The following is a 26985-nucleotide window of genomic DNA, read 5'->3' on the forward strand; positions in this document are numbered from 1 at the left end:
TACATTAGATCTTCAAAATCACACAATGCATGAAATGTAGGTCACTATAAGATATGATGAAATACTATAAAACGAAATTATATGCCGTGAAGTATGTAATCTCTGCCAGCTAGATATTTTGTTTTGATATGTTATTATACATTAAAAAGGATAACAGGAGTCACCAAAATAAGTGGACAGTACAACAAACTACATCAACCACCAACGCTCGACATGAACAACACATCATCCAAAATAAGTGGGCAGTACAACAAACTACATCAACCACCAACGCTCGACATGAACAACACATCATCCAAAATAAGTGGACAGCACAACAAACTACATCAACCACCAACGCTCGACATGAACAACACATCATTCAAAATAAGTGGGCAGTACAGCAAACTACATCAACCACCAACGCTCCACATGAACAACACATCATCCAAAATAAGTGGGCAGTACAGCAAACTACATCAACCACCAACGCTCGACATGAACAACACATCATCCAAAATAAGTGGGCAGTACATCAAACTACATCAACCACCAATGCTGACATGAACAACACATCATCCAAAATTAGTGGACAGTACAACAAACTACATCAACAACCAATTCTGACATGAACAACACATAATCCAAAATAAGTGGGCAGTACAGCAAACTACATCATCCACCAACGCTCGACATGAACGACACATCATCCAAAATAAGTGGACAGTACAACAAACTACATCAACCACCAACGCTCGACATGAACAACACATCATCCAAAATAAGTGGGCAGTACAACAAACTACATCAACCACCAACGCTCGACATGAACAACACATCATCCAAAATAAGTGGGCAGTACAACAAACTACATCAACCACCAACGCTCGACATGAACAACACATCATCCAAAATAAGTGGGCAGTACAACAAACTACATCAACCACCAACGCTCGACATGAACAACACATCATCCAAAATAAGTGGGCAGTACAACAAACTACATCAACCACCAACACATCATCCAAAATAAGTGGACAGTACAGCAAACTACATCAACCACCAACGCTCGACATGAACAACACATCATCCAAAATAAGCGGACAGTACAACAAACTACATCAACCACCAACGCTCGACATGAACAACACATCATCCAAAATTAGTGGACAGTACAACAAACTACATCAACCACCAACGCTCGACATGAACAACACATCATCCTAAATAAGTGGACAGTACAACGATCTACATCAACCACCAACACTCGACACAAACAACACATCGTCCAAAATAAGTGGACAGTACAACAAACTACATCAGCCACCAATTCTGACATGAACAACACATCATCCAAAATAAGTAGGCAGTACAACAATCTACATCAACCACAAATTCTGACATGAACAACACATCATCCAAAATAAGTGGGCAGTACAACGAACTACATCAACCACAAATTCTGACATGAACAACACATTATCCAAAATTAGTGGAGAGTACAACAAACTTTATCAACCACAAATTCTGACATGAACAACACAGCATCCAAAATAAGTGGACAGTACAACAAACTACATCAACCACTAATTCTGACATGAACAACACATTGTCCAAAATAAGTGGACAGTACAACAAACTACATCAACCACCAATTCTGACATGAACAACACAGCATCCAAAATAAGTGGACAGTACAACAAACTACATCAACCACCAACGCTCGACATGAACAACACATCATCCAAAATAAGTGGACAGTACAACGATCTACATCAACCACAAATTCTGACATGAACAACACAGCATCCAAAATAAGTGGGCAGTACAACAAACTACATCAACCACAAATTCTGACATGAACAACACATTATCCAAAATTAGTGGAGAGTACAACAAACTACATCAACCACCAACGCTCGACATGAACGACACATCGTCCAAAACAAGTGGGCAGTACAACAAACTACATCAACCACAAATACTGACATGAACAACACATCATCCAAAATAAGTGGGCAGTACAACGATCTACATCAACCACCAACGCTCGACATGAACAACACATCATCCAAAATAAGTTGACAGTACAACAAACTACATCAACCACCAATTCTGACATGAACAACACATCATCCAAAATAAGTGGGCAGTACAACAAACTACATCAACCACAAATTCTGACATGAACAACACATCATTCAAAATAAGTGGACAGTACAACAAACTACATCAACCACCAACGCTCAACATGAACAACACATCATCCAAAATAAGTGGACAGTACAACCAACTACATCAACCACCAACGCTCGACATGAACAACACATCATCCAAAATAAATGGACAGCACAACGATCTACATCAACCACTAATTCTGACATGAACAACACATCATCCAATATAAGTGGGCAGTACAACAAACTACATCAACCACTAATTCTGACATGAACAACACGTTATCCAAAATAAGTGGACAGTACAACAAACTACATCAACCACCAATTCTGACATAAACAACACATCATCCAAAATAAGTGGACAGTACAACAAACTACATCAACCACCAACGCTCGACATGAACAACACATCATCCAAAATAAGTGGACAGTACAACAAACTACATCAACCACCAACGCTCGACATAAACAACACATCATCCAAAATAAGTGGACAGTACAACAAACTACATCAACCACCAACGCTCGACATGAACAACACATCATCCAAAATAAGTGGACAGTACAACAAACTACATCAACCACCAACGCTCGACATGTACAACACATTATCCAAAATAAGTGGACAGTACAACAAACTACATCAACCACCAACGCTCGACATGAACAACACATCATCCAAAATTAGTGGACAGTACAACAAACTACATCAACCACTAATTCTGACATGAACAACACGTTTTCCAAAATAAGTGAACAGTACAACAAACTACATCAACCACCAATTCTGACATAAACAACACATCATCCAAAATAAGTGGACAGTACAACAAACTACATCAACCACTAATTTTGACATGTACAACACATCATCCAAAATAAGTGGACAGTACAACAAACTACATCAACCACAAATTCTGACATGAAGAACACGTCATCCAAAATAAGTGGACAGTACAACAAACTACATCAACCACTAATTCTGACATGAACAACACATTGTCCAAAATAAGTGGACAGTACAACAAACTACATCAACCACCAACGCTCGACATGAACGACACATCATTCAAAATAAGTGGACAGTACAACAAACTACATCAACCACTAATTTTGACATGTACAACACATCATCCAAAATAAGTGGACAGTACAACAAACTACATCAACCACAAATTTTGACATGAACAACACATCATCCAAAATAAGTGGACAGTACAACAAACTACATCAACCACTAATTTTGACATGTACAACACATCATCCAAAATAAGTGGACAGTACAACAAACTACATCAACCACCAATTCTGACATGAACAACACGTTATCCAAAATAAGTGGACAGTACAACAAACTACATCAACCACCAATTCTGACATAAACAACACATCATCCAAAATAAGTGGACAGTACAACAAACTACATCAACCACCAACGCTCGACATGAACAACACATCATTCAAAATAAGTGGACAGTACAACAAACTACATCAACCACCAACGCTCGACATGAACAACACATCATCCAAAATAAGTGGACAGTACAACAAACTACATCAACCACCAACGCTCGACATGAACAACACATCATCAAAAATAAGTAGGCAGTACAACAATCTACATCAACCACAAATTCTGACATAAACAACACATTATCCAAAATAAGTGAACAGTACAACAAACTACATCAACCACCAATTCTGACATAAACAACACATCATCCAAAATAAGTGGACAGTACAACAAACTACATCATCCACCAACGCTCGACATGAACAACACATCATCCAAAATAAGTGGACAGTACAACGAACAACATCAACCACAAATTCTGACATGAACGACACATCGTCCAAAATAAGTGGGCAGTACAACAAACTACATCAACCACTAATTCTGACATGAACAACACATCATCCAAAATAAGTGGGCAGTACAACGAACTACATCAACCACAAATTCTGACATGAACAACACATCGTCCAAAATAAGTGGGCAGTACAACAAACTACATCAACCACAAATTCTGACATGAACAACACAGCATCCAAAATAAGTGGGCAGTACAAAAAACTACATCAACCACTAATTTTGACATGAACAACACATCATTCAAAATTCATGACTGTATTAAGTATGTCAAACTTAATTATTGCAACAAAGTAATTCTCTTGTAAGTTAAACTATAATTGAAGATACAATATATAGGCAAGCATGATGCAAATTAGCTACCAAATCCCTTTTAAAATTTCTGTGTCTATCTTAAGTCAGGAACCTTGTCAGTGCTTTCTTTTTTCATATCTTTAATAGTCTGTTAATGTCTCCACTTTTTATGTTGATTCTGTGCAGTTCTAAGCTTGACATATTGTATAGACACCTGTTTATTGCTGAAGATTGAGTTGTTGTCTTATTAAAGTATACCCCACATATATTCCTGTCTAAAGTTGTTGACTATAACAGATAATCATGGAAGGTCAGTATAACAGTATAAACAAACTGCCCTTGGATGAAGGTGTTAGGTAGATTAACACACGAGGGAAAAAATTATCACACAAGACGAAATCGCAGGTGATAATTTTTCACCAAAGGTGTTAATCACCCTAACACCTTCATCCAAGGTCAGTATGTTTTTTTTGATTATACTGAATGCCTTATGATTCAAGTGTGCACTATGTTATTTAAAAAAGGACAATTGTAAAAAAATAAAGTCATAAATTAAGATAGTTTACTAATAACTGTAATGACTTTAATTGCGAGTAACGTAACATTATACTTTAGTTTTATGTAACATCACATCCTTGGATACTTTGTTATGCTTTCTTATATAGATTCTAATATACGTTCCACTGTCATTTTTTGTTGTCTAATTTATTTCAATAACAACAACAAAACGACGGAAATGATGTAGAAATAAGAATCGAAATCTGCAAACCTCAGGTGGGTGTTAATCTAAGGCATTAACACCACTGCTTATGAAAGGTTAGTGAAAATTAACAAATGCCACTTGTCCAATGAAATGAATGGATGATATAAGAAGTTTGCATAAAGTATAATAATACACGTTAACCATTTACACAGGTTAGAAAAAATAAAAAATATGTATTTATTTTATGTTTTTATTATTGTTAAACAGAAACCATCTACCATATCTTAATTCACATCAACAGAAAATAAGATCTGAGAACACAAAACAAAGGATGATATCAACAATGTAAAAAAATAACAGAATTGTATGCAACAATACAAATTATGCAAATCAGATTGTAAAAATAAAACATTGGTTGAACAGCATAAACCAAAACAATAATTTTACCATGCTTCTTGCTATTTAGGTGTTTTATTTCTTTATTTCAGGGATAACCACAGAATAAATGTTTTACTTAATGCACATGGAAGTAAACTGAGAACAAGTTTTCTACAAAAACTACATAAAGTTAAGTTCTGAATAGCTGTCGTGAAATTAAAAAATAAAGTACTATTTCAAACTTTAAAGTCCTTAATATTCAGTTTAAAACATAAAAAGGTGGTGATGAATAATTTCAAGAGAGGAGGAAAAAATTCAAAGGTGATTATAAGAAACACTAGGACAATGCAAGGACCTCTACATTTGAGTACTTTGTAGGTTCTGGTGGTCTCTATATTACAAGTAAAACACAGAAAACAGGAGTTTTGTTGATGTATTTTCAAATCTCTGCTTGTTGACAAACACAAAATGTGTTGCATTGTTATTAAGGACATTTCATTTGCTCTTAAAACTGGCCAAATCAAATATTTGCATTGCCTTGTTGATTTTATTCATCAATACATTAAAGAATAGGACAACTTCTGAACATTTTTTAATGAAAGACTATGAATAAATGGATAAGTGGGGTATACATAAATGATATAGCAACCTGATGACAAAAATAACCAAAAGACATCTAAAACATTTACCAATAAGGTTCTTACTCCATATGGTATTAATCCTCTTTATGACCTCTGAATATTTGCTGTTTCAAAAATGAAGGTAAATTAATTAACAGGTAGACAAGAAAAATTCTGAAACAAAACAATGTACCTTAAGATTGTACTAAATGAAATAAATTTTCACATAATAAAGACTTAAATTTTTCTTTTATTTCTACCATTAAACAAACTACAAATGACTTTTTCAGCAGGAATACTAACCATTGGGTAATTGATTGAGTATACATTTCCTTTTTAAGGATATAATCCTGCAAAACACAATGAATGAACATATGATCTACATCTGCTTCTGTAAGATCTAATAATGTTCCCAGTTTCATGTTCATGTTTCAACTTGACCATATAAATTGAGTTGGACAAGGCTTAATTCCAAATTTGAAGGCCATACATTAGGATACTTAACAAAAAACTGTGTAGAACATTATTCTTTTATATTTGATTGATTGATTTATGATTTTTAACACCACTTTAAGAATTCTTGGCTAAATCATGACCTCAAGTTTTTATTGGTGGATTTAATATTTGAATAAATTGCACTAACATAGTACAAAAGGTTAGTCCAGACAGGCATGAACCCTATATTCCCTGGAAACTTTCTTTTGGAAAATGACATAATCATGTTTCTCAAACAAAAATAAAAACTCTTGATGCCAAAGTATTAAGTTCATCCTAACAATATTTGGTTTTGATCAGACATGAATTAATGTTTACCACATTTTAATACATTGAATACTAAATTGTATTGGCAGTATATTCAAATAAAGTTAGTTACAGTTTTGATTACTACATTATGTTCACATTGCTTATAGTTTCCCAGACACATACATGTACTTACTCCTAGTGATGATCACATATTTTTTCTTTGGCCAAATGGGTTATAAAGATAAAACGAAGGCCTACATTAATTAATCTGTTCGTTACTTTATTTACCCTTAAAAATTTGTCACAGAGTTGAAATTTACTTAAACAAATAGGGACCCATGAAAAGCATGACAACTACAGTAATTGTATTCAAATATTCAAATATTTTGTACTTTGTCAACCAAAATATTGATATGAATTCTCCTAAATAGGCAAATTGCAATAAAAGAAACTTTCACTGACCATCATATTTTACTCTTAAATGACCAACTAACATCTTTTGGGACAATGAATAATAGTTGTTTTCCTTGTTATGTTTTAAATTATGGAAGAATTAGAGATTTCCTCAAATGAAGGATATTTTTTTTTTTAAATTGTGAAAATTATTGTAAAAAGTAAATTAACAAAAATATCAAACACCAAGGAAAATTCAAAACGGATGTCTGTCTATATCCCAGTTTGATTTATCCCATTCAAGTAGTGAAACCAAACAATAGCCAGATCAATATATTATAGATAGGTTTCAAATGAAAAGACGGAATTTGAGTTTGAGTAGCACATGAAGGTATATTTTTTATTACATATTTGAATTGACTGGGTGAAAATAGCTTGTATGCAAATTTTCGTAAAAAAATCACTGTGGGATCAAAACTGTATCGTATGCCCTTAAGCCTCCAACATGGTGACAAAAGGGAAGTTACTCTTGCTCAAAATGTGTCAATAAAAAAGAAAGATATCTATTGTACATAGTCTTGTCAAGAAAGATCTAAAATAAAAAAACATATATGCACCAGGCATTTAAAACAAAAATGTATATAAAGCCATGAACAAAGGAATCAATTGACAGATTTCAAACTGCAATGTAGTGTGATATGTTAAAACTTTATCACAAGTAAACAGTTTTTTTCCAATGAGACATACAATGACACAGATTCAATCTAAACAGATATATATACTGATTAAAGTGAGGCACTGTTATCACTTTTACTGCCACATATATGATGTAAATGTCCTTGCCGTTATACATGCCTAAATTAGAATTATGAAATAGATATATTGCCATTTAAAGTATTACTCCAGGAAAGAATCAGGTGGCACAGGTAAAAAAATCACACATAATCTCCAACATCAATAGTCTTTCCAACATATATTATGGTGCTCTAAAAAAGGTTTTACAGATATATAACTCAGGAATGTAAAGGGGGAGATAACATGGACATTAATATAGTTCATGTAAAAAATGAAAGTAAAACTAAAACCCCATAAAGCTCATCATAATAACATCTGAATTTCATTTTTGGTGTTTTTTTTATGAAAATACAAAAAAAGGTTTTGTGTAAATTTTATCAATAGTGATAATTGCCTCTTTCACACATGGAATTACACTCAAATTCTTACATTCAAAATATGAAAATAAAAGACCTAACAATAATATCATCTAATGAAATTTCTTGATTCACTTTCTATTTCTTGTAAAAAAAATGCTGAGCTAGGAAGTTGAGTATTATGTTTTTCAACATTTTTCAGTTTTATTATGCAGCACATAAAATAATTTATATAACCATTTATTTGACACTTTCAGATCTTAAACTAGCAAAAATTGCACACAGAAATATTGTTATATCCACAAAAGAATATCATATAAAGATTATGTCTGTCTCATAACTTTACTTAATCATCCTACATACATGTATACCTTTTAAAAAGTTAATTATGAATAAAAATTCCAGATCTTCATAAAAATTACAAGAATGTGACAAACATAATAAGCTACATTATAGAATGCATTCTTATTGTGTATTCACAATGCACCTTTAAAATATCAATGTCATTTATTTAGTAAATATGTTGAGATTCATGATTCTGTCATTACCATGTTATGTGAGATTTATTGAAAAATGTATGACTGTTTATGATTTTTAATTCTTTAAATGCCATTTCTTTCTATCAACCTTTGAAAAGAATGTATAAAGTTAAATGGTCACTGTAGTAATACAAACTTACAATTGAGTCAATGGCAACTACAGGGGTGTCTAACAACCTTGACTACCCATGACTGACATGGTCAACAATGCAGAAGCTGGTCCATCAGTTTAGAGAGTTGAAATTTCAAAATATCATGACTGGATGGGAAGGGGAGGGGTTAAGTAACTTACGATCATCTCTGCTTATTTCACCTAGAAAATTTCAGAGTTTTTAAAGACAATTTTTATAAGCCTTGTTTTGTCCAATTTTTTAAAAACTTTGTATTATTTTTTTAGATTTCAATTCATCTGAATTAAAATTAAGATAGAAAAAAAAAACGTTCAACTTAATATCAAAATAACATAGTAATGTCATTGACAAATACTGTTTACCAGTTTCATGAACATGATGAAACTTCATAGATATAAAACTAAATTAAAATTGGTTTAACTAGAAAAATATGAAACATATGTGGAAACCCACTGATTTTGCCTTTAGAAACAATTTTCTTCAAAAATTTAATGGTTCTTGCTTCCATATGATATTTTTCACTCACAAATAAATGTCAAACTTTTTAACCAACTCAGGGTTACATCTGCTTAGTGCACAACTTATATCTCCCCTTTTGTGAATACTTTTGAAAATAATGTTTCCAAATTTAGTGCAAGTCCAGAAATACTCATGATCAGGGTTTGCCAAACATGGAAAAGTGGAAGATATATAGTTCACTTTTCTTCACACCAAATGCAAGAATCATGATAATTGATTGATTTAATGTTTTCTTTCAGATCATAATAATACAAGTGGGGCGTCATTAGGTGAACAATCCCTAATAAAAGACCTCATCATTGATATTAGATCATGCTCTCCTAAGGGGCAATCACTGCATCTGCTTTCTTCATACCAATTTTTTAACAGATGCAGCTCTATAACTAAAATTGTTTTATCAACATAAACATAATGAATGCTTCAATAAAAACAAAGCAACTTTATATCAAGTATATTAAGTCAGTCAAACTTTGAAAGTATGACTTTTTTCACAATTTTGAAGAAAAACTTTTGTGTGTGTGTCATATGTTTATATACATAAATGAAATAACATGATTCATGATCAGATTTTAATTATTAATAACAAAAAAAATTAATCTCAATCTTGTGTAAGTTCTTTACTGACAATCGTGGGCAAGTTCTATACTGACAATTGTGTGTAAATTCTTGACTGAAAATTGTGAGTAAGTTTTTTACTGACAATCTTGAATAAGTTCTTTATTGCATGACAATTGCAATGTGTAAGACTGTAAGTTCTCTACTGACAATGTGTAAATTCTTTACTGACAATCTTTGTGTAATAGCTGTAGACTGTATAGATGAATACAAAATCAATGCTGTTTTTTCCTGAAGTGAACTAAAGTCCTGGAGTCTGAAAACAAAATAAAATAAAAATTAATTGAATAATTAATCAAAGACAACCACAAAAGAACACATTTGTAAACTTAAAAAGATTTTCAGGTATTAAGATTTTTTCTATTTAATCAAGAGAAAAAATATTTTGTCCAAATACTTAAACACGTGCAATGAAGTACATGCAGGTCAGTAACATATGTGTCGATTTTCTCATGAAGTACATGCAGGTCAGTAACACGTGTAGATTTTAACCTGAAGTACACCAAGACCCTAGACATACAACAGTAGCATGCTTCACTTCACCAGATTTTCACCTGAAGTACACCAGACCCTGGACATACAACAGTAGCATGCTTCACTTCACTAGATTTTCACCTGAAGTACACTCAGACCCTGGACAAACAACAGTAGCATGCTTCACTTCACTAAATTTTCACCTGAAGTACACCAGACCCTGGATAACAACAGAAGTATGCTTCACTTCACTAGATTTTCACCTGAAGTACACCAGACCCTGGACGTACAACAGTAGCATGCTTCACTTCACTAGATTTTTACCTGAAGTACACCAGACCCTGGACATACAACAGTAGCATGCTTCACTTCACTAGATTTTCACCTGAAGTACACCAGACCCTGGACGTTCAACAGTAGCATGCTTCACTTCACTAGATTTTTACCTGAAGTACACCAGACCCTGGACATACAACAGTAGCATGCTTCACTTCACTAGATTTTCACCTGAAGTACACCCAGACCTTGGACATACAACAGTAGCATGCTTCACTTCACTAGATTTTCACCTGAAGTACACCAGACCCTGGACATACAACAGTAGCATGCTTCACTTCACTAGATTTTCACCTGACCTGAAGTACACCAGACCCTGGACATACAACAGTAGCATGCTTCACTTCACTAGATTTTCACCTGAAGTACACCAGACCCTGGACATACAACAGAAGCATGCTTCACTTCACTAGATTTTCACCTGAAGTACACCAGACCCTGGATGTACAATAGTAGCATGCTTCACTTCACTAGATTTTCACCTGAAGTACACCAGACCCTGGACATACATCAGTAGCATGCTTCACTTCACTAGATTTTCACCTGAATTAAGTACACCAAACCCTTGACATACAACAGTAGCATGCTTCACTTCACTAGATTTTCACCTAAAGTACACCCAGACCCTGGACATACAACAGTAGCATGCTTCACTTCACTAGATTTTCACCTGAAGTACACCAGACCCTGGACGTACAACAGTAGCATGCTTCACTTCACTAGATTTTCACCTCCTGAAGTACACCAGACCCTGGACATACAACAGTAGCATGCTTCACTTCACTAGATTTTCACCTGAAGTACACCCAGACCCTGGACATACAACAGTAGCATGCTTCACTTCACTAGATTTTGACCTGAAGTACACCAGACCCTGAACTAACAACAGTAGCATGCTTCACATGTCATAGTCATGTACTTTTATGTTTCAAGGTGACTTTCTATGTTAACAATAAATGAAAAACAAATGTGTTTTTCAAGGTTGATTAGTAATTGTTTCTATGGTAATAAAAAAGAATGACTAATTTGTTAACCATTATTATCTCAGGAATATGCAACATACACAACTTTTAATTGTTCTGTTTAATAACCCCACATTAACATCCATTATAAATGTTTATAGACAATGAAGTAACCTGAAGCAAGTACAGACCCACTTAAAGCTTGCATAACATAGCAACATGATAAAATCTATTCTAGACTTTTATTGTTGCAGGTATTTGCTTTTGTAACATAAACGTGTCACCTGTAAAATTAAGTTTAAGCCATCAAAATGAATGGCCATGGTGTTTAAAAACTTTTACAGTTAAGAAATTGTTCATGCAAAACATAATAAACATTTCAACTGATTTATAAATCTTACACAACAGAAAATTATCTTTATGAGTCAAAGTGCAAACTTAATTTAGTCTTACACACACGATGTGACATTTAAGAGTAACAAACATACTTTACTGAATAAAACTTATATCAGACAGAGGAGTTCTTTTCATCAGAATATAAATTGATTATTTTTGGCAGATTATGCAAAGGTTTAAATCTGTCCTACATTTCTGACATACAATTTCTTGCACATTATGTATAGAACAAAAGTTATATACATGTATATCTTCATATGATGAAGACATGATCTTTCAATCAGTTTAATTGAGGTCTGGAGCCGGCATGTCAGTAACTGCTAGTAGTCCTTTGTTCATTTATGTATCATTGTCATTTTGCTTAGTTTCTTTTGTTACCTATTCTGACATCGGACTCGGACTTCTTTTAAACTGAGTTTTACTGTGCGTATTGCTATGTGTTTCTTTATTCTACATTGGCTAGAGGTATAGGGAGAGGGTTGAGATCTCACAAAACATGTTTAACCCCGCCACATTTATGCGCCTGTCCCAAGTCAGGAGCCTCTGGCCTTTGTTAGTCTTGTATGTTTTTTTAATTTTAGTTCATTTATATGTTTTGGAGTTTAGTTGACGTCCATTTTCACTGAACTAGTACACAATTTTATTTAGGGGCCAGCTGAAGACCACCTCCGGGTGTGGGATTTTCTCGCTGCGTTGAAGACCCATTGGTGGCCTTCGGCTGTTGTCTGCTCTTTGGTCGGGTTGTTGTCTTTTTGACATATTCCCCATTTCCATTCTCAATTTTATGTAATATATATACATTGTATATATATATATATATATATATACAGGCCTAGGGTTGACCCAAGTGATGATTGATATTGCACAGAATTTTTAGAATTTTTTATTTATCTTACAGATGCCATTTGTAAACTTATTTCCCAAAAGACAAATAAAGCCATGACCTTATTCTTTGTATTAAATCTAAACTTCTTATCTCAGTCTACCACTTAAATGTACTGAATTCAGCTGGTTCAAGTTCAACATTTTACCCTAAACTGTTTACATTGACATAACTTCTTGCCCATTGTATGAATTTGGCAGAATTTCATTTAAAAGTTGCTTGCTTCATGCTTAATTTAATACACAAGAAATATAATACAAATAAATTTCATTTAAATAAACAATTTCCTATATAAATAAATTTCAATTTCTATGATCACTGTATGTCATGAATGCAGAAGATATTTGCATTCAGTAAACATTGAACTTCTCTCTACAAGCAGTTTGAGACAACTGATACTGGTACAAATGTAAATTCATGGGCATAATAAAAGTTTTATACATGTTTATCAAGATTCAAGGGGCTTAATTAATCTGAACAGTAACCATATCTTTCTGACACAAATGCTAGTAACATGAAAAGACCAAAAAGTCAACAAGTAGCTTAATTCTTTACTGAAATTGTATTTCTACATACAAATTCCATTATTTTGTTTTTGTATAGAGTGGAGAATCTAAAGTCATGATGTCATAAATAATAAATGTAATTGTAACATAAATATAAAATAAATAAAAATACAGAGACTTTAGTCTTAAATCTCAAAAATCTCTATTACAACTAAAATCATACATGATGTTAACCCAATGTTTGTTTCAGTCATGTCTCAGTAGTCACTGTATTTTTATTTTATCTAGAGCAGCTTAAAAAGATATATGTTGAAAATAATATTGCTAAGATGAAACGAAGTTTAAATTCAATACAAAGAATAAGGTCATGGCTTTATGTGTCTTTTGGGAAATAAGTTTACAAATGGCATCAATGTTCATAAATTTAAGTGGAAAGTTGTAAGATAAATTAGTCAGCTGAAACAAACTGATTTACCCGAGTTATGTTGATTTCAATGCCTAGAAACTGTTCAGATGCCACAAGAATAATTGACCTGACCAGTAGTGTCAGTATTGGATCTTGCATTGACTTTTTACAAGCATGGTTTTGAATGTTACAAATGTTTATACAAAAAAAAAGTCAACACTCAAATCATGACGAAGTACTAAAAAAAATAACATTATGACAAAAGAAGAAATATACATGTACCAAACTAGGAATACTCCCTGCGACTGAAATCTGATTCAAAACTGATTACAACTAATATATACATGTATCAATGCAATAAATCATGTTTTCCCACACTAAAATATCAATCAGTACACTAGACTGAGAAAAGCAAAAGTATTATGTGTATATAGGTACTCACTGTCATTATCACCTGCATGCTATATTATACTTACTTTTTAATTGTAAGGTATTAGTTCCAAGTAAGTTTTGGAGTATTTTTACATTCATGTAAAGCTTGGAGAGTTTTATCAAACACTTCCCTCTGTTTATTGTATTCAACCCTGTGAAAAGCAAGCAGGTACATGTAGTTACACATAGACCATCCAGTCGATGCCAACTGGAATCTAGCACTAATTGTTGGGGGAATGTTCACTTCCTGAGCTAAAATTCCCATGTAAGCATCCTCATTTGGAATGATTTTTATGTACTGACTAATGTTAACAACTTTTTTGACAACATCAGCAGAGAGTAAATACCCTACACCACTCACATAAGGAGGATATGTTTCCTCCTCATATTCTTCTTTTAGCACATGCCACCTACTGTCTTGATCACGTATAACTTTACGCTGATTAGGGTCTGACTGGACGTGACCCATATATAAACTGTTTGCATCTTGATGGTGTATTATGATATTATATAAGTTATGAGTATGAACAAAACAGTCGTCGTCAGTTTTCAATATGAATTTGGCTGGGCAATACCGGCTTGCCCAGTGGAATCCTTGCATCACTTTTAGCGACAAGTTTCTATAAGAGTCTGTATAGCTGCCTGATATTATATCTCTGAAAGACTTGAATTCCTCTTGTAAACTGTCATGTAAGTCACTAGAGTCTACTTTACCTATAAGAAACAAACACTGCCATGCATTCTGGGAATGTTTGTACAAAACTGGATTACACCAAGTCTCTCTTATAATTTGTCTATTCTGTACATTTTTTGGTGCAGACACTATAAGAATTAAAAATTCTATACCACTTTTGCATATATTTCCTGGAGTATTTCCTAAAATCTCTGTGATATTCCATTTAAGACTATAATAATGATTCTCCATTGCAGCAAATTTTGATGATCCGCCAAATTTTGGAATCAATTTAATTCGACTTTTGTGTGAGCTGTGGTATGGTACTGTTGGTGGGAAATACCTCAATAAAAAGGTATAAAGCACTATAAAACCAATGGTTATAGCAAGGACAGAAGTTATGCTAGCTTTGAGTATAACCTTCGGTGATGTCCTATGCTTTCGCATTACTGACTGAACTTGAAGTGAGACAATATATTTAGTATCAATGGGAGATTCTGTATGATGAGAAGGTTCGTCAGGTGTTGTTATTTGGCACTTTAGAGGTCTTGCCTCATGCTGAAGATGGTGCATGGTGGGGACTTTGGGTGTCCCCATGGCCAAAATGTTTCTCTTTCACAGCTCTTCCACATCAATACTCTTAGTAGAGCAAAGCCATGTTCCACTGGCATCCAATAATCTGAAAGATAAAAGCTGATTTGATAATAGATCCACATAAACTGAAAAGGGTTATTGGTACATGTATGTAATAAAAACTGGAGATTAATTTCTTACATACAGAAAACTGGAGACTAATTTTTTACCTACAAAGTATTGTAACATTCTCATTTTAAAATCCCCATATTTCAGATTCATACACACATACAGTTACAACTAGTTCATCTTAAGGTTTGTGCCTTTTCTATACAACTAATATAGTGATTTCAGTGTTCTCCCAATATATTCATATAGCACTATGGAATATGAAATAGCTCTGTTTCCTTTGAATAATAATAGCAACACATCTATAATACATTCTATTATAAAATCTGTTCAGATACATATGTAGCACTATTGTACCAATACCATGCTGTTATAAGTCACTGGGAGAACACTTGAATTTTGAGCTTGAAATATTAATTTTTTCTTCTCACAACAGAAAATTCTTGTTTAGTTACTTAAGGAATGTCAGGTTAGTATGGGACTCTTAGATGTCTATTTTTGGAAGTCATCTTTCACTAAATATTACAAATTGAGTCCTATCGTGTTTTCTTTCAATTTTCACCTGTAATATTGTGACAGTTTCATGTAAACCTCCTGTGATAACAGATAATAATACAGCATCATAAGCTAATAAGAAATAGTTTGATATACATGTACATGTACTTTGTCAATGATTCCTCATATATCATGTATATAATGGTAATTTTATAATGACATTTTGCATTCTGTTTTAAGAAAAAATTCTAAAATAGGTCCTTCCCCACCTCTAGTCTACAGATAAAATATAAATATTTTAATATATAAACCTATATTATTATAATATAAACAGGTCAATACTAATAATCAAAATCATTCTAAAGTTTTTTAATCACTACATGATATACATTGTATGCATATTTTATAGATATGTCAGAGTTGTCTTTTGTATCATGTTTATAGATAGTCATTGAATCATTTAAATAGTCCCCGAGATGACAAGTGTAAAACAAATCAAACGGAAAAGCTAACTGATTTATGTACATAACAATAAAAGAAAAAAACAAATATGATATACAGCAGCAAATAACAGCCACTGAATTACAGGCTTCTGACTTGGGACAGGTGATTACAGAATGTGGTGGGATAACACATGTTTGCTGGTGCCAAACCCTTCCCCTAACATGGAACAGTGATGTAATCGTACTAGTTTATAATATGTAAATAGAAAGTAGTTTTAATATGTCTCAAGAAGAACAGTTTTTATTTATGTTTCATAACACAAAGCTTGTTATTTTACTGCCACATATATGTAGTCTATGCTACATATATTGTTTTTACTCATCCCAAGCCGACTAGATTATTTTTAAAAATAAAAAAAGGATGTGTCTGAGGACATGAATGCCCCTGCTCAAGCTTTGCAATTTTTCAAGTTATAAAGAGGCATAACTCTAGAACGGTAAGTGACTCACTGCCCAAATTTGAACTCTGAGTTTATGTTCTTAGCATTGTGTATGAGTTTCATAAAATTTGGATGAGACAAACTTAAGAGTGCAGAAACTGAATTCTAAGTTAAAATGGGCCATAACTCTAGAACGGTAAATGACTCACTGCCCAAATTCGAACTTTGTCTGTGAGTTTGGGTTCTTAGCATTGTTTATGAGGGGCCTGATGGGGGGGTCTCATCACGATTCACGAGTTGATTTTTTTGTCAATCACGATTCACAGAAGATAAATTTCCATGATCACGGATCACGAAAATATAAAAAATATAAAAAAAAAAAATCTGTAGAAAAACAGATCACGATAGCGAAAATGCGCCTATCACAAAGAACGAAAATGAGTTTCATAAAATTTGGATGAGAAAACTTAAAGAGTGTGGAAATGAAAATGGGATGGACGGACAGTCAAGGGTAACACTTACAATTGTAATGCCCCCATTGCTTATGGTAGAGGCATAAAAAACATCTTTTCATTATTAACCATCAAACCTTATTGACGGCCCAATTTGTCTTTTTTGTAGACGGCCCGATTTTGTCTTGTAACCTTTACATGTATATGCGATGGATTATTTTCTTAACCATTTCATATTTTATGTCATTACACTGGGTAAAAAATTTTGGTGACCTAAATTACCATTTTAAATGATAACTTTCCTTTAATCAAAAAAAAAAAGTCTAATTTTTCAAATAATTACACTTTTTTTTTTACAGAGATAAAAAAAATCATAAATGTAAGCTGCCAATGCCGACTTCGTCCTATTTCACAGGTAATTTACTTTAGTGTGCTAAAGATAAATTTCGTTATCATGGAAAACTAAAAATGCAAGTTTTTTATACTTTTCTTAATATTATGATTATAAAACTAAGTCTAAGGAGTAAGGTTAACATGTGTGATGATTAATATCCTACCTGGACGCGTCTGTAATTATTGATTCCTGCAATGTGGGTTGGTAACATTTGTTAAATTTGATTGTTTCTTAATCAACTGATTTTTTGTTACAATATTTGACTCCTTACCTTTAAAACAACCTGTGTTTTTGATAAATGATAAATGAATACCACGTAATGCCAAGCGCCATTTGGTGTTGTGCCAACAAGGTCAAGGCAATTTTTCAAGGGAGACAATTCATTTTTGACACACCTCTTCCTCTTTCTACAGAGTCCAAAGTTCACTTTATATTTTCTCAATATTCGTTGGAAATTTCATTTGAAATTAATACAGAAACTTTTTTTTTTTTATATTTTCATGTTAAAAATCAATATATTTTGTAGGTAAAGTGTGTTTTTTAGCCGGACATTTTTTAAAGCATATCATAACCTGCCGTTATTTAATATATATGCGGATTGAAAATTATTAAGTCGATGAAGAAATTTAAACCCCAGCAGTTGTATTAGAGAATATATTTTAGAAGCTAGCGGTAAATCTTCAAATAACGCATGCAGAAGTGAACTTCGAAGTGAAAAAAATGGTGTAAACTGGAAAAATCTGATAAAAAATCTCTTGATTCCTACTATTTAAATAAATGTAATCGAATTTTACATTTTGAAAATAATTTAGAACTAGATAAAAGAGTACATTATACGCCTATTTCTAGAACAAGAAACAAACTTCAAGTACTCGCAAAGCCGTTTGTATTTGTACCGGCCGACAAAGCAGCCAATATGATGGCAACATGTGGTAGTGGTATGTCGTAACGGACTGCGGACTACACGGACGTTCTTAAAAGCCTGAATGAAATTTTAAATTCTTCTACATTCTAGTCCGTGCGCTCGACAGAGAGTCATATATAGTAAACAATCATATCAAAACCACATCACAGCTTAAGGCCTCTTCTGAACATTTGACGGTCCCTACTCAGTATGTATTGGTAACCTATAAAATTACACCAAAAAACGTGTAAAATATCGTTTCATCTCGGCCTCTAGTAAGTTTTCTACAACTTATCTTTCAGTGCTTTTAATTAGTTCCTTAACTACTATCAACGAACTTATCATTAAGTTTTATATAATAAAACATATGAAAATAGCTAGTGGAATTAAATATTTTTTTAGTGTAAAAAATCTTTGGATGTTTTAGATAAATTACGTGCTTTTGATGGTCCTTTTGATTCTGTTGAGTTTTGACTTTTCAACTCTTTACACTACACTTCCATCCAATCTTATCACACAACAGTTGTCCTATTTAATCATGTTAATTAAATGGTTGTTTGATAAATCTGATTACAAATATATTTTCTCGTGACAACTCATTTAAAGCCGTCTTCTCTAACGAGAAAGGTAAATGTGCTAAATATACTTACTGGAGTGTGATGAGATGATTGAAGCTATTAATTTTCTGCTTGATAACATTTATGTACGTTTCGACAATAAAGTTTATCGACAGGTTGTATGTATTCCAATGGGTACCAATTGCGCCTCTTCAATAGCAGATTTGTTCTTGTACTGTTATAAATCACAGTTTATTGCCAAACTCAGTAAAGACCCTTCTAAATTGCACTTGATTGATAAATTCAACAACACTTACCGTTATTTTGATGATAATTTTTCGTTTTCATTAAATAATCAAGAATTTTCTAAATATACTGCCGACATTACCCAAAGGAACTGACTTTAAATAAATCAAATATAAACGGTAATAACTGCCATTCCCTAGATTTAGATATTTCAGTTAAACTCACAAAAATTTACGACAAAAAAGACGATTGTTCGTTCACTATTGTTAATTTTCCTTTTTGGACGGTGATGTTCCTTTGGCACCATCTTCAGTGTCGTTCGCAAATCCCGTGTCTTTAGTGACGTTTTAGATTTAAATGAACGTAATCTATGTATTACTGGTAAATTATTAAAGGGGCAATAGCGACGAGACATAAAAAAAAACGACATGATTTTTTTGTTCAATCACTAATGAAAGTGAAATAGTGAAATAATAATTCGCTTTTAGCAGCCAGACTGGTTCAATTTTGTCAAAATAAGCTAAGAAACATCGCTGATGAATTATTTACTTGCAAGTGAATAATTCGACCTCATTATATCCGTATTCGCGTGTGAACTTCAATTTAACCCCTTAGCTAGAGATGTGTTACGCATGAACTAGGCGTGATCAGCTGTTAAAAGGAAAAGAATATCAACATTGGAAGTGAAACAAGGGTAAACCATTTGGTTGACTGATTCGATCCCCAAAAAACTCATTCTTATACAGGTTATAACAATTATTAACATATTTTTAACCTATAATATGAAATCAAACCGACCTAGAAAAATCCAATTGCACGAGTTCGCTATTTATATATATAGCTATTTATATCTTTATTCATGTTTATTTTAGACTTTTTATAATTTGGATATACGTTTTAGTATGTTATAAGTCAAATATGAGAATTTGAGTCAAATCGGTGAACATGAATTTAACAGCTAATGCCCCTTTAGGTCTGGGATTTCGTGACCACAAATTACTTAAAAACCTTTACTAAATTCTTCCATAGATACAAAGGTTTGGTTTGGAAGTTTGGCTGTACCTGAAGCCTTCGTGGCCTTTTATGAGCCTCCTCATGGGGTTTTTGATTATGTGATTACTTGGCCGTTTTTATAGCGATTATTTGATTACCAGACCAAATATTTCATGATTATTTGATTATTTGATAATCTGGGACTGTATTTTTGATTATCTTGTTTGAAAAAATAATTAATGATTATGTGATTATATTGGCACAACATTTGTGATTATGTGATTACTTGGACACCTCCATGAGGGGCCTCGATCTTTTATAGCTGACTACGTGGTATGGGTTTTGCTCATTGTTGAAGGCCGTATAGTTGTCTTACCACATCCTCTTATTTTTATATTGGCAGCTTCCCTTTAATACACCAAGCTGGGACTTTATATGAGTGATTATTCCCAGTACCAAGGTTAGGATTAATTTAAAAACAAACTCGTGGAAGTATTATATAATACTTCCATTCAAACTATATGTCCTTGCTTATACAATAGAGGTGCCACATGATAGTTAAAATGACTTTTTTCAGTTAGTATAGGATTAAACGCCTTTTTAAAGGAATTTATTGGTGTATAAACTCGACCAATTCACTCACAAACAAATAAAAGTCCGAAGGACTTTTATGATATGTTTGTGAGTGACTTGGTACAGTTTATACACCAATAAATTCCTTTAAAAGATCTTAAAAAGGCGTTTAATCCTTATAATTCTTTAAAATTGGAAAAAAGGAATTTATTTTTCCACATTCGTAACCTCTATCACACGTAAATTGTATATTTGTGTCATTGAATAGGCCTGGCGCGTGGATATATTTGTTGGTTAACGCAAAAATATGTACTCCATGAAATTTGCAATCTGATAAAAAATAAACAACAAAAACTCTTATTATCATTCAAACGAATGTTTTGTGTTTATTATTTAATTTAACTATTAAGACCTATTAACGCGAATTGAAAATAAATTTTGTTAACGTCGATCCGGATTGTGTCATTATCGCCGCCATCTTGTTTACATTGGTTACGAAAAGAAGTTCGGTCAACGTCGTCTATCGAAAAATAAACAACGTCAAGAACAACTACCGAAAGTCCTCTCTACCAATCATATCAACGTATTCTCTAATATGCAAATCATATAAGAATTATATGCATATAGTTTATAAAAAAGATACATGGCATTGTTCAATTTGAAAAAAATATCGTTGACATTGAACCTTGTCTGGTCTTATCTTAAATCATTGGAAAGGGAGCAAAAACGGTTATTATGTCAATTTCGAATTACTAAGTGACCACCGAGACCGTGTTTGGTAGTATCGGGTGACCATTCATTAGAAATTGAAACACGTATAGATCTAATAATACAATGGTCCAGGAATAGAGTCGTCAAACAAACGAATGTGTAAGTTAAGGCTGAGCTCGAGACAACAATAACACCATTATATAAATTAAAATACATGTACTATGTATTATCGCTATTTTGTGTATTTTTCCTTTTATCTTTTTTTTCTGATAATTGTTCATACCATGCTACTCGCTTGAGATAGAAAATTATCGTCAGAAACTAAGAGCGCACGTGCCGTTGTCAATGTAAAAAGTAACGACGTCATAGGCATACCCAAGAATGAAGGACACTAATGGCCGATTACCCTTATCAGCGACACCCGGGGTGCAATGTTTTTAATGATGTCCGATTAACATAGAAAGTAATGGGAAAATAAATGGGTACCTTTCATTAATTCTTCATATTATTTTTATTAATCATCTGAATTCTTATTAACACATACGACCGAATTCTACATAGATTTAACTTTCTGGTGGTATAAAAAAAGTCAGTTTATCTTATCTCATTGTTAGGTCTCCGATTTTTTTAAATTTTATTATCTAAATTCCCTTACTCACATCAGTAAATAACGATGAATTACCTCAAAAGAAACGAGACAGCAGTAACCAAAAAAATTGAAGCACACTTAATATGCAAAGGAAATATTAACACATACTGTTGAATACTTCTGTCAAAAAGCTATATTTTGATGTCAGAAAAGTCAGTTTAAATTAAGAAATTCTTAGGTCTCCGGCGTTTTGAAAAGTTGTCTTTGAAAAAAAATAACCAACACAAATGTAATATACGAAAACAACGTACATTAGCGAGATCATACTGTTATACATGTAAAATAAATTCCAGTTGTTCTTAAATAAATGAAATAATACATAATAAGTTCAAATTCAAAGTCAATATAATACTTCCATGATGTAATGAATGTATGCACGGTTTGTTATGGGAGTATCATCCTGTAATGACATTACATCAATGTGGTGGAACTATTAAAACAAATTTGAGAACTCGGAAATCTAATGCAAAAAATCTTTCAAATCACTCTTTTTTAGGGAATCGTGTTCCTCGCTCTTTAGTTTGACCATGGAAGTAAATTGACTAGTGTTATCTATGTATAGATAGTTTAATTTGCTGCTTTTTATTTTTTTATTTCTTCTTTTAATTTGTCATTTTCTATATATATGTTATTTTTACTTAATGGTGCAATACAAAACACATGTAAGTTGACTCTCTGTCATTTTAGAAATACACTGTTTGAAATGTTCTTGTGTGAAAAAATGTAACGCTTACAACACATTGAATGTTGGTTTCTGTTATGATGATGAATGTGTTGTCATTGTAAATGAATATTAAAAAGCCGATTGCTGAAGACCTGGTGACAAGTTTTAATCTTATGCACAGCAAAAGAGGCCCTTCTTCGTTGATATGTTGGGTTTTCCTTGTATTTCAAAACACCTTTTGTCTGGTATCATCCTGTAATGACTCATAAAATCTAACTTATATTTATTAATTTATTTTGTCAGACGAATTTGTGCCCCTGACTTTTTTTTTAATGTAAACTGATTAGCCGTTTTTTTTTATCGTCTAAAAGAAAGTGTACACTTTATTGTCATGCACCAAAAATTACCGTTAACATCATTTGACATGAATTTTTACTTTTATTTGTCATGAATGTACCATCCATCATGACCCTCATACAGTGTGTTGAAGTCGAGCACATTTGAAATGTTAATTAAATCTAAAAAAAAAATCATAGAATCGTGTTAACTATTCAACTTAAGTTCTTTATTTTGATTAATTTTTAAATTCATGACTAATGATGCTTGATTTAAAAAAAAATACAGATATATAACAAATGAATTAGTATTTTATCATTTTATATATGTTGTAGCAGGGGTGGATCTAGCCATTTTTAAAAGGGGGTTCCAACCCAGGATAAAAGGGGGTGGGGTCCAACCATATGTCCGCATTCCAAAGCATTAATTGTTAAAAATAAGGGAGGGTCCAACCATTGGATCCCCTCTGGATCCGCAACTGTGTACTCAAAGGTCTAATGAATAAATGCAAACAAATAGGTTATTCATGGGACCCTTTTCATGGAAGAAAATACTGTTTTTAATTTGGGTGATTATTCTTTTAAAAGAATTTAGTATTGCTGGACAAAAGACTGGAATCTCCTGCGAAATTGGCAAGACTTGGCAGTATTGATAATGGACAATTAACATGGTAAAATGAAGACCGTACTTTGAACTATAATGGTTTACTTTTACAAATTGTGACTTGGATGGAGAGTTGTATCATTGCCATTGGCACTCATACCACATCTCCATATATCTATTAACTATAATTGCAAAGATATAGATTTTTAATAAAGATTTTTTTTTATATATTTACCTATATAATATGTTAAGTAAAATTTTAAATAGGTGAAAAGTCTGCAGAAAAAAATAAAGATGATGAAGAAAATGATGAAGAAGATGATGATGATGATGATGTTAGTTGTAGCAACTCATCTGAATCCACATAACAGAATTTCATGAAACTTTGTAGTTAAATAGGACATAATATGTAGATGTGTATATCTACAAGACCTTATCTTTTGTAGGAGTATATGAGTCTTTGAACTAAGGATTTTGGTGAGATTTTGTTTGTTCGGTGACAATGTGGGGGCATGGGGTACATGAGCATGCTTGCTACGATTCTTTAAGTTTCAAAATTGAAATAACAGCTTGAATGAATAAGTTTAAAAAGAGATGTGGAGTATATGCCAATGAGACACATCATAACAAAACAAAAACAATAGGAAGAGATCTTGATATGATCTTCAACAGATGCCTATATAATGTCAAAATCATTAATGTGACTATAAGGGCAAAAAATTCTTCAAATTGATTTCAATTACTGTGTCTGTTACTCAAATATTAGAAATAAAATCGGTGACATTCCAAGATTATTACAAAAAACCTGTATCCAAGACTGCAATGGAAATGACTGTAACAGAGATCTTCATTCAAGAGTCTTACTCTTTAATCTTTTACTTTACACCATTTATGGATGAAAATAAGAATTTTGTTTAAAAGAAGAAACCATAGGTTTTAAAAATACACGATCTTTCTCTATAACACATCCCAAACATCTACTTTTATTCTAAACTGTGGGATGAATTAGAAATTGACCAACGCTATCATGAGGTGCATCAAGTTTATATAAGATTTTTTTCTGCAAGCAACCAATAACAATTTTGTTTCTATATATTGGAAATAACTATTCAAAGAACTGATTATGGTCCCACACAACAGTCACAGATTTGTTGGATATTATAATGGATCATAATGTCTCTACTGTAGATGAACAGCTTACATGTATCTAATACATAGTAATATGTGTCTGTCCGTCTGTGTCAGGTTACTTTTATACTATTCAACTTATGTTAACCAAACTTGGTATGCAGTTGCATCATGGGCTTCAAGGATGTGTCATATCCAAAAGTCAGGTCACTCATAATTTTTGTACCATAGAACTTAGGTAGACCAATTTTGTTATGCTGATACAACATGGAGATTGGGGTGTATCATTTACCAAAGTAAGGTCACTTTAACTTTGAAATTTTCCTATGACCCTCGTGATAGTAAAACGTTTTCTGATTTGTGTTTGGTGTATAACTATTCTTCTTTATCACATTATTCTGATCTTGATATTAACACCAAAACACCAAAAATCAATCAATCAAACTGTTTAAAATATGCTGAATCTACTCTTGTATTCAGATTTTGGGCCCCGTTTTAAATTGGTCCACATTGGGGTCTAAAGTGTCATCAAAAATTGCATTGTTGAGGTTCTTTGATATGCTGAATTTAACTGTGTATTTGGATTTTTTTTAATTTTAGCCACATTTTACTATGGGTCAACATAAGGGCCCAAAGGGTCCAAAATTAACTTTGTTCATATTGTAAAAACGTTTTTTTTTAACTGAGTTAACCCAAATATCAGTGTTTAGATATGTACTCATTTAAATGCTGTAGACAATATCATGCAAAATTTCAAAAATTATGCAGGATATTGGAGCCTCATGTTTTTAGGTTTTACTGTTCATTTTCCCTTTAGAGGAATGCTTTATTATCTGAACAACATTCTGTTACATATTTTGTGAAACACCTTGTGTCAGGTTTCATTTATTATATTTTCTACCCAGCCAGTTATTCAAGTATGAAGTGAGTAGATTTCAAGTGAAAAGATTGTTACCTGTACGTATGATCATGTGACTTACAGGTTAGGATTTGAGTTCAAATTAGTTTGATCTTTACTTGAACAAAGACTTGCATTATTTCCTTAAAATTTTTGAAGACATGAAAAAGTTTAAAGTTTCATGACGAGTTTAAGGTAATGTAGTAATAATTATTTACTTTAGGATTATGTACCCTTCTGTTGATTCAACATGTTCAATGCTAAACATATGGAAATTTTATAGAAAATACACAGCCTTTCCCCTTGTAATAAAATATTTGACAATTCGGTGCTTGATTGACAGACGATAATTGCATGCAGTGCTAGCAATGATTTCCTTAAAACAAAATTATAAATTAAGATCAGCGACGGATCCAGGATTTTGGAAAGGGGGGGCGAAGTTTATAAAAATCGCCGAGCGGAGCGAGGCGAAAATATTTTTGGACCTTTTTTTGGCTATAAAACATAAAATAAGTGTAAAATGCACTTTTTTAACGGTTCCTGACGTAAGGCATGTATATTTTATAGTTGAAGTGTAAGGGTTGGACTTTTTTGATGCCGTATTCTCCCCATT

The 26985-nt window shown here is 32.7% G+C and overlaps 1 protein-coding gene across 3 annotated transcripts in view; it reads right to left on the reverse strand.

Annotated features, from left to right (window-relative positions):
- Window positions 1-5260: 5260 nt before the first annotated feature.
- The window catches only part of LOC127726301 (beta-1,3-galactosyltransferase 1-like), a 54043-nt gene continuing 32318 nt past the window's right edge, over window positions 5261-26985 (reverse strand). Inside the window, exons 1-3 of one of the 3 annotated variants that reach the window (XM_052233626.1) lie at window positions 18382-18478; window positions 14556-15863; window positions 5261-10372 (exon numbers count right to left, since the gene is read on the reverse strand). In XM_052233626.1, the coding sequence (XP_052089586.1) occupies window positions 14573-15781 (1209 nt within the window). In that variant the 5' untranslated portion in view covers window positions 15782-15863; window positions 18382-18478 and the 3' untranslated portion in view covers window positions 5261-10372; window positions 14556-14572. The other 2 variants (XM_052233636.1, XM_052233621.1) reach the window with 2 other exon arrangements.

This window comes from Mytilus californianus, unplaced genomic scaffold, assembly GCF_021869535.1.
Source record: "Mytilus californianus isolate M0D057914Y unplaced genomic scaffold, xbMytCali1.0.p SCAF_1, whole genome shotgun sequence".
In the NCBI taxonomy this organism is placed as follows: Eukaryota; Metazoa; Mollusca; class Bivalvia; order Mytilida; family Mytilidae; genus Mytilus; species Mytilus californianus.